The sequence below is a fragment of the Tamandua tetradactyla genome, chromosome 4 (assembly GCF_023851605.1).
Source record: "Tamandua tetradactyla isolate mTamTet1 chromosome 4, mTamTet1.pri, whole genome shotgun sequence".
NCBI classification, from domain to species: Eukaryota; Metazoa; Chordata; class Mammalia; order Pilosa; family Myrmecophagidae; genus Tamandua; species Tamandua tetradactyla.
In genome coordinates this window covers 168993223-169003406 of record NC_135330.1, presented here as the reverse complement: position 1 = coordinate 169003406, position 10184 = coordinate 168993223, and the positions used below count along the sequence as shown (strand labels likewise).

The window sequence follows — 10184 nt, the reverse complement described above, 5'->3', positions numbered from 1 at the left end:
CAAAGCAGTATCTGGGGTAAAATTTTAAAGAGTTTGTATTTCCTCCTTTTGCTTAGGACAGGACCTGCTTGAGCTTCTTCTAAACCTTGAGAGGTGTGTGTGTTTGTGTGTATGACAGTGTCAAAACGAAGCGAGACGTATCCCTTTGCCTTCTGACTTCTGAACAGTCTTCCAAAGTGAAGACTCTTATCTGTGTTCCGAGAAAAGGGGTCAGACTGTGTATGGTTTACTCTTAAGCACACTCACACTTACCTCCATGATTTCCAACTTAGGCCTGGCTTAGCTGTGACAATGGGAGTGGAAAGGGAGGTGGGGGCAGCTTCTTCAGTCACTGCTGCCCACTGTCACTGTCCGCAGTCCTGAAGCCTGGTTTTGCTGGAGGACAGTACTCCCTGAAGTGCGTTGAGATGTCCTCTTACTCCTTACGACTCCTCTGGGTGAGGATGGGGCTAACCCCCACCTTCCTTTCTAGCTAGTTCTGGTGCCTCACAGGGCAATCAAGAAGAAGGGTGACAGATATCTGCGAGGTAGGAGGAGGTGCACTGAGTAGGAGAGAGGCAAGTTGAGACCCCAGCCCAGAACATTTTATCTCAATTTAAGAGCTGTCTCCCTGGATCCCACATTTGGGAATATTAGTTGACATTTCAGGAATGTGTTTCTGCTTGGATCAGGTCCTTCAGCATGCCTGTCAGAATTAGAGCTGCGCCTTCCTGCTGGTGGATGGGGAGGGTGGGTGTTGCATAACCATGTGTGGGACTCTTTGATTTTGCTTTGGTTTGATGGCACCTTTCATTCTATGTAACCTTCAACTGTCCTCACCTCTCAGACTTCCTGTAGGACTTGGAAGGAGTGGGGAAAAGAAGACCACTAGTTGGGGCACATGGTAGCAGCCATATAGGAAATAAACAAAAAGGGCGTAGGAGGAGGCGAAAATGAAAATAAAAAACAACTGTTTTCTATTTACCAATTTAAATAAACAGAACAGCCTTCCCCGCGGTGTTTGTCTAAGAGTAGCAGCGTTGCTGCTGTGTAGGTCATGAAAAGGTTGGTGCAGAGTTTAAAACTTCCCATTCTGTTAATTTCTTAAAGAACAGTCGTTCAGAGTCTCAACACAAAAGCTCATGATTTAATGAGGAACAGAAACAAAATCTCTGATTGTTGGTGTTTCAAACTTCATTGGCTTCCTCTGGCAAGCACAAGTTGATCCTCTGAGGCTTCAATACCCTTTAGCCTTCAATATAAGAGTACATGCTGAATAGGGAACAATGGCTGGTTGTTATGTTTATTTACCCTTACTACAAGCTGGGTTAACCTCTTCAAAACAGCTTTACTAAGCCCGTTAACCACACCACCCATATGACCTGTAGCAGCATCTCTAATGTCATGCAAATCTCACAGGGGACCATATGCACCAGCTCTGCTGCATTGTGTCTCCTTAGACGCTACAAGTTTATTGCTGAGGGAATCTTGTCCCGGCCATACATTTACAGGGGGAAATGGCCTCAATGGCAAACAGTTAAATGGGGAAATAAAGGGGGGGAATGGATGGTCTTCTGTTTCCGCACATTAATTTTTTAATTGCTGGTAATTGTTGACCCGAAGCATTCATCCAGGATGAGAGCTCTCATACTCATCATTTAGCAGTTCAAGGATATGAATTTTTCATTTGGGGGGTGGGGATTAATAGTAATCAGTTCTGAAGATTTATTTTTAGAAGATATTTTTGTAAGCCAACATAATATGCAATCTTCTTTTCCTATGCCATCTCTGTTGTTTTATCAGATTACTAGAGAAACAGACATGGATGAGCCCTTCCTTTATTTATTATTTTTTAAAGGCCTGGTCTTTCTTACAATTGTTTATGGTGTTCTCTGGACAATTGACCAATGTGGGAAATGTTTACTAACATGAGAAGGGCGAAGGTAATATATGTATTTGGGAAAGATTTGTTTCAGTCAAGACCTAACTTCCCCTCAGAACCCGTCTTTCCCTGCTATTTTATCTCCCCGTGAAATCCTAAGTCCATATTTGTAACACATCAATAAACAAAAATAAAATTACAAGTTTGGAGCCAAAAGACAGAAAATTCATTTTTAAAGGAATAACTGCCCAGTAAGAGAAGAAAAATTGTGATTAACATGAACTGTAAGTAGAATACGGTTCCAATCTGGCATACTAACAAGTTGCCTTGAGTATTGTGGTTTGTCTTTAAGAAATCCACTGTACATGTTCAGCCCACCTGATGAGAGCGTCATTTAACAGATCATTTTTTCTTGATGGCTGTGGCAAGCGTGACAATGTTCTCGGCCTGCTTCAGTAACGGCATGTCCGTCATACTCCCTCGGAAAGTAAAGGCTCCCTGGAAAACAGAGAATACAAACTTCCTGAAAGAATGCTCGGAAATTATAGGCTTCCTTTCTGCACACACTTGTACAACAAGAACATTTTAGATTCCACATGAATTAGGCTGACTTTCCTACCCAACTTTTGAGAAAACCAAAGTAAATTGCAGAGGAGAGATTTCTTTTTTTCCTCCCAAAAAGGAAAAACCTTCAGCATTTTAATGGAGAGGAGAAACACAACAGACACAAGATGTGGGGAACTGTTCATTTAACTCTTGAAATCAAGCCGAAAACAACAGAAGGAAAATGTAAATACTTATATAGTTTTTGCAATACTGCATAGGACCTTTAAAATCAGGAATATGCTCTGGACACTAATTATTGTTAAATAATTGTATGATCAGGTTAATGGAAATATGCTTCCCTTTTGTAGCATAATTAAAAGGGCTATACTATAAGGTCATAGAATTCTGTAAAGCAGGGACTGTGCTGACTAATAAGAGATTAGTCTTGTTAGTACATACTTATAGAAGAGAATTAGAATTTAAAGGACATGAGTTTGTACCTAAGAAATCATAGAATGTTGAATGCTGAGCCTGGAAGGAATATCTAAGATCTTCAGGTATCTCCTCCTTTAACAGATTCATTGTTTCAACCTTCTACAGGTACTTATTGAATGCGCATGTGACCTAGACCCTGTCTAGGTGAGGTTAAGTGATAATCCAAGGTCACATGACCAGGAAAAGTTGGCGCTGGGGCTCAGACCTGGGTATCAGAACTTCAAATTTTCATCATAGATCCCACATTAAGATAAGGCAGTTTTTCAATACATCAGGGGGAAAAAAAAGTAAATGGATAAGAGGTAGCATGCCCAGACTTGCAGAAAATTCCTCGTTATTTGTGTCCTTTCAATAGCTTCCTTTTTTTTGCAAATGTAATTTTGAGATAAACTCATATACCACACAATCCATTCAAAGTGTGCAACCAGTGGTTCATGGTATCACCACATGGTTGTACACTCATCACCATGGTCAATCTTAGACCATCTTCACTACTCCAGAAAAATAAATAAAAAGAATAAAGAAAATTCCAAACATCCCATACCCCTATCCCCCAATGACCCTTAGTATTGCATTCTACCAATTTAAAGACCTACAATAAAGATAAATGAACTAGGACAGCATAGTATTGTCAGAGATAAATACATAGATAAGTGGAAGAGAATGAAACATCCAGAAGTAGACCCAACAAACACGGGGAACTGACTTTTTTTTTTTTTTAACTATATAGTAATAGCTTCTTTTTTTTTGTATGCTGTATGGCGGGGTCACATTTCATCATTTTTCCATGTGAGTATCCCATTATTGTAGCACCATTTGTTGAATTTTTTGTTTGTTTATTTGGTTTACTTGTTTTTGTGGGGGGGGTGGGGCGGGGGGAAGTGCATGGACCGGGAATCGAACCCCGGTCTCCCACATGGCAGGCGAGAATTCTACCACTGAACTTCCTTTGCACCCAATAGCTTCTTTTTGATGCTTGTAATCATAGCCTTTCATTTCAAGTCTCCTTCTACCTGTTGGAAAGTATGCTGGTGCAAGTGGGGAACAGGTGGTCTTTTGAGATCTGGAGGCTAGGGCAATCAGGGTCTCAGAGTCCTTGCTGAAAGTGCCTTTGCATATACTGAGTTCACTTCTGGGTTTCATAAATACTGTCTTCTCAGCAGTCAATGCTCCCTTTACTTGGGGGTTTTGGAATATGTCTCTTAGCTCTCTGGAAACCCTTATCTCCCACAATGAGAGCTGTGAGGTTTATGTATAATTTGGGATTATACATAAGATGGAGGTAAAAGAAATTTGATGAAGAATTCTTAGCAATGTCTTCAGAATTTATGTTTTGGAATTTATCTTTCAATCAAAAGATATTTCAAAAGCTACCAGATCAGAATTTTCACCTAAACTTCACAGTCTTGGATGATAAATCTGATTCACATTAACACTTGTGTGACCTAAAATCCTGTACTGTAAGTCACTTTCCAACTCTCTCTTTATTGCTCATACTTCCAGATTGGCCTTTACCTAATTTCACTCAGCTTAGAGCTAATTTCAGTATGTCTGTGACCATGATGAATTCTCACTGTTGATTTTACTTATGATTTGTATACTTGTTTTCTTTTCAGGTGCATCTGTGTTGCTTTCTATTTTATGAATTTGGTTAGATGTTCAGAGGATGGTCTATAGGTAAGCATCGTATGTGAAATCAGGGCATAGGACACATGCTGTTTTACAAGGTAATAGTCTTGTTTTCGTATTGGAGTAAATGATGGAGACCAAAGGCCTCCTGGTTACCCGCCCACCAAGTGGATTATGGCCCTGTAAAACAGCACATCTGTCCTGGTAAGGCTTAAATAACAGGCTGGAGAGATGAAATTGGCATAGATGCACATGAAATCATAATGATGCATAGAGAATGAAGATGATGGCTGTGGGTCTATACCCATGTTCCCCACATTTGCATTTTGCGCTCTTCTTTTATCGCTGCAGTTTTAAGATTGTATTTTTAAGAATCATATTGTCTGTGACTGTGTGATTGTGAAAACCTTGTGTCTGATGCTCCTTTTATCTACCTTATCAACAGATGAGTAAAACATATGAAATAAAAATAAATAATAGGGGAACAAATGTTAAAATAAATCTAGATTGAAATGCCAGTGATCAGTGAAAGGGAAGGGTAAGGGGGTATGGCATATATGAATTTTTTTCTGTTTTCTTTTTATTTCTTTTTCTGAATAGATACAAATGTTCCAAGAAATGATCCTGATGATGAATATGCAACTATGTGATGATATTGTGAATTACTGATCATATATGTAGAACGGAATGACCAAAAGTTAACAATGTTTGCGTTTGGTGTTTTTTGGTATTTAAAAAAATTAATAAAAAACGTGAAAAAAAATCATATTGTCTATTATGGATATCCTCATGCTTTGACATATCAACCTAGAATATGCTTGAGTTTTAAACATATGGATCTATATGTGAAATGTAAACTATTTTTTGGCTGGGATTTGGAATAATAAAATTTGTCAAAAACCTTCTTGGATTTGTGGGGTTTCAAATATTCCTTAACGAATGATTACAGGTAAGTTTCAGTTTCACAGCCCAATGCTTTAACTGAGAACTTGGCATACCATTTCAAATAATTAATTTAAAAGTACACAGGGACTTCCATCAGCTTGAAGATTCAGACTGCAATTTTGTTTAAAATGCCTTGACTAAGTAGAAACTAATTCATGGTTAAGTGCCTTAACACCCCTGAATACAATAATAATAATAATAGTTATAAGTTATTGAGTAGTTACTAACCCAGGTACTGTGCTTGGCATTTTACCTGCTTTATTTTATGCACTCCTCATAACAACACTATGAAGTAGATACTATTATCCATCCTCATTTTATAACTGAGAGAACTAGGAACATAGAGCTTAAGAAACTTGTGCAAGTCTGCCCTGGAGCTAGTAAGTACAGAGCTGGGATACTACCTGGTTTTATCTGATCCAAAGCCTGTGCCTTTGATTGGAAGTGTTCTCTAAGTGCCTTCAGTCACCACCTGGATCAGAATCAGAATGGAGGGAGGGGAAGATCTGGAGGTTAGGGCTCCCCTGATGATTCTGATCCACAATCTAGTTTGAGAACCTTTGTATTTTAGCTCCCCTGGATAAAAATGATTAGGTTGGTTTTGATATGCAGGTATATAAAGTGAAGAGTCTTCCTCTAGCCTTTTGTAAACAATGCCCTTCTCTTATAAGGCATCCCAAGATGCTTAATGATTTAATTTGCTTAGGTTATCTGTCATTCATTCATTCCTGCATGCGTGCATACATCTTCAAGTATTTACTGAGCAGCCTTTTTTTTTTTGGTCAGGCTATGGGTGAGACACTTGGGATATTAAAATGGACAAGACTTGACCCCTGCCTTCAAGGAGGTTACAGTTTGCTGGAGGAGACAGGGAAGCAAAGAAGCAAGTGCCAAGCAACAAGGATTAGAGAAAAAGCTAGTGTGAAGAGCTGGGCAAGAGAGAAAATCTGAGGGTCTGAAATGACTGCCCTTTTAATCCAATCAGAATCATCTCTGCTAGTTTGCCTTATTCACAAAGGTATATTCTCTGGCCACAAAGACAGATTGTATACCTGCATTCCCCCACTATAGCTGCATGGTACTCAGTATATAATGAGCTTCTACATAACAAATACCCATTGAGTTGTTATAAGGCACTGGTGAATCACTGTGGTTCATCTTACCATACAGGTTTGTGATTTCAGATTCCTGGAGGAGAACGGCAATATCACTTTAGTATATTTATCTTCCTGGGAAGGAAAGCAATAACTATTAGGCTGTAACTTTTCTAATTCCTTGGCCATTGCCTGGTGGTAAGTTAGGCATAGAAATAACATTTCAGACCCTGGAGTTCTCCATGGGGAACATCTGACTTCCTGTTTGAGGGCAGAAGGGGTGTTGATGATGATGCTGGTGATGATGACAAGAGCAATCCCTTCGGTGGTGAATATGCATATTATCTTGCATATTTGGCACTTGTTACTTGAGAATTTTTTTTCCTAGAGTACTAAAAAAGTAATTTCCTGTAAACTCCAAATTGATCTAATTCCCTCCTCAGTTTATTTTCAAATCCCTTATTTGGGCATCCAGCGAATTCTCTCTGGCACATCCTGATGGCTTATCTCTCATATAAGGAATTTCTCTTTGGGCGTTAATGATAATATTTGAGTATAGCTGTCACAGTCTTATCTTTTTCTTATTGGTGCTTATTTTTTTGCCCAGTAAATTAATTACTTACCTAACAAGAGTTCTCAATGAATACCTAAAACTTTTCATCAGTGCTGGTCATTATCTATAGAAATTCCTCTTCAAGATTGTGAAATTATACCCGCTACTAAAATCTCTTCGCTCCAGCCATGACCTCCTGTGATGATGTCGCTTTTCCTTATTAACAAAATCAATTGCTCCTTGATAGCTCAAAAATAAAGGGGGTGGGGAAGGTGATGCTCACACAGAGATACTCTAACAAACAGTTTTATTCTTTCTTTCCTATTTTTCTGCCAATTGCACTTGGACGATCGATCGTTAGGCAGGCCCTAGTGTGGCCTGGTTCCCTCAGAATTTGGTCATGACATTCCTGTTAAGGATGTAAATGGTTTGCAGGTACCAAATGCTCACTGGGGAGGCTGCCTGGCTCCCAGGCAGAGTGCTGGGACATTTACTGCGGAAGTGGCACCTTCCTAATTGGGATTATGCTGTTATGTTTCTAAAACAGATATGATCAGATCATTCACTTAAAACCTTGCTTTACCTCCCACTGGATTTAAAGAATAAAGTCCAATATCCTTAGCAGGGGCCCTGAAGGTACCCATGTCAAGGCCTGGCTTTGCCTCCTCTCAGCCTCATTCTCCTGTCAGCCCATGGAGCCTCCTCGTCTCCCTCTTCACCTCACATTCCTTTCCCAGCCTCGCTATTACCAGGCTGCTTTATACTTTTGCAACTCTAACACGTGCTCTTTTTTCTGCTCTCAATGCTTTTTCCCTTGTCTATGTCTGGCAAAGTCCTCCTCCTTATGCTTTAAGATATCAGAAGATGTCACTTCTAAGGAGCATTTCTAGATTTCCCAAATGGAGCAAATCACTCCGTCCTTTCCCTGTACAGCTTCTCTTACAGCACTTGTCACAGGATTGCAATAGTTTGTTTACAGACTGACTTTCTCACTATGCTGCGAGGTCCTTGAGGGCAGGGGCCATGTCTCACATATCTTTAAATCCCCAGAACCCAGCACCCAATACATAGAAGATGCTCAGTAATGTTGACCTGATGATGATGGGACATAATTTTAAAAACTAAACAAAAGTAAAGCAGACAAAGAAGAGACACACAGACTTGACTAACTAGGGAGGTACAGGTTCTTAGATAGTTTTAAATTTTAATTTGGACATCAGGAAGGGACTATGGTATTTGGGCAAAGCCTTGTTATTGTACATGACTGATGGGTCCCCATGTCACTCGGACATGTGCAGTGAGGCTCTCAATTGGTTCCAGGGCCCTGGGACCCTGGCTCACTGTGATCATCTGCTCACTCCCCATCCAGCGCATATTCAGAACTACTGTGTACCTGGCATATATTAGGTACTGGGACTGGGAACAAGACATACATGGTCCCTATACTCATGGAGCGTCAGTCTAGTACGGAGAAAAGATATTAAACAAAAAACATATGAATGATTAGTTATTTACATGTGAGTATGTATGCTCAAAAAGCAAGCACTTGGTAATGGAAGAATATTTAACAGAGCCCTAACCTGGTTAGAGGTAGCTTCCTTTGGGAAGTGATATTCAAACTGAGACTTGAAGGGTGAGTAGTAGCTAACCGGGGGAAAGAAGCAGGAGGAGGGAAGGAAAAGCACCCAGCATTCAGAGTGCGAGACAACGGTTACGATGGTTTAGAGTGGAGCTCAGCTTTTTTTTGGGCTTGAATTGGGTGAGGGGAGGAGAGTAATGTGAGACAATGGAGTGATGGAATCACCTCTGGACCCACAGCTTTTCTGTCTTCTCCTCTCCTTCACCTGCAAGTGCCTTTCTGTGCCATTTGATCTTTCCCTGATCTGGTAATAGGATTGGTCAACACTGGTAATAGTCATTGCCAACATTTGCTGAACCTCCAGGAAGACAGTGTCTGACCTCCAAAAATTTAATGTTGAGGTGGGGTCAAGTTCACTCACGCAAATGACTTAATAGTTAAAGTGCAAATGAGTATATCCCATTCATGGTGCTTTAAGGGCCAAGGATTCATAGAGAGAAGGGCCATGAAAATGAGGGTAGTATGGTCTTGGAAGGGCTTCGAGGAACAGATACTTTTTAAGTAATGCTTTGAAGATATGGGATGCCAAATGAATATCAAGAGAGGCAGGTAGGAAACTGGGAGTGGTACATGGAGAAGCCAGTGTATGGGGTTTGCTTTCTGTGTTCTGCAGTAGCCAACATGTCCCTGGTCACCAGTGACTCAACATATCAAGAAAAGAAGGACTAAAGTATAGATACTGGATCTATCTATGCATCTATCTATGGAAGGGGTTTCTCCAGGGCCTGTGAAAAGGGAGCCTAATCTAGCCAAATTAAAGCATTCTGGAAGAGAGACATTTTAAAATATTGGTTCTGCTACTCATTAGGTGTTTGACTTTCACCTACAAAGTACATAATGATTTAGTCTCTGCTTGATGAGGCTAGAGTGAATCCCAGTGGAATACCTCTGTTCTTGCTACATGCACTGATAGAGCCAAGACTTCCTCCTTCCTGTACCCCATGGGGAGGAAGCTGCCACTTGCTTCCTTTCTTTTATTCTGGTTATTTTTTCTCTGTCCAGGGGTGGTCCAGGGTTCACCCATGGGAAAGCTCAGATCAGGCTCAGCCCAGCTCATCGTTGCTTCTGAGTGGGACCATCACCAATGGATTGACCCTGTCCTTCCTTCTCCCCGTGCTGCCCAGCATGTTTCTCTGGATGCCAGGGGAGGTAGGATAGGGGTGGGGAGGATGTTCACTTTCCCTTGAGGAGAAAATATGAAGATTCCCTTAGCATCTATAGCCTATATTCTAATTGAGTATAGTCCTCATAAGCTGTTGAATACTCTAAACTTAAAATTGGAGGGTGCAATAGTACTTTATACTTTTATAAAATATTTTCAAAAGCATTTTCTCATTTGTAGTAGGGAATTTCTGTTTTGTAGATGAAGAAACTGGGGTGCAGTAAATCAGTATACTATTCGGTATACCCCAAAGTATGGCT

General features: G+C 40.3%; 1 protein-coding gene across 2 annotated transcripts in view; it reads right to left on the bottom strand.

The window, feature by feature from the left end:
- Positions 1–1106: 1106 nt before the first annotated feature.
- CLYBL (citramalyl-CoA lyase) overlaps positions 1107–10184 on the bottom strand; it is a 291846-nt gene continuing 282768 nt past the window's right edge. For both annotated transcript variants that reach the window (XM_077158586.1, XM_077158587.1), the window contains 2 exons: positions 2240–2359; positions 1107–1231 (listed from right to left, as the gene is read on the bottom strand). In XM_077158586.1, the coding sequence (XP_077014701.1) occupies positions 2264–2359 (96 nt within the window). In that variant the 3' untranslated portion in view covers positions 1107–1231; positions 2240–2263. The remainder of the gene's footprint in view (positions 1232–2239; positions 2360–10184) is intronic.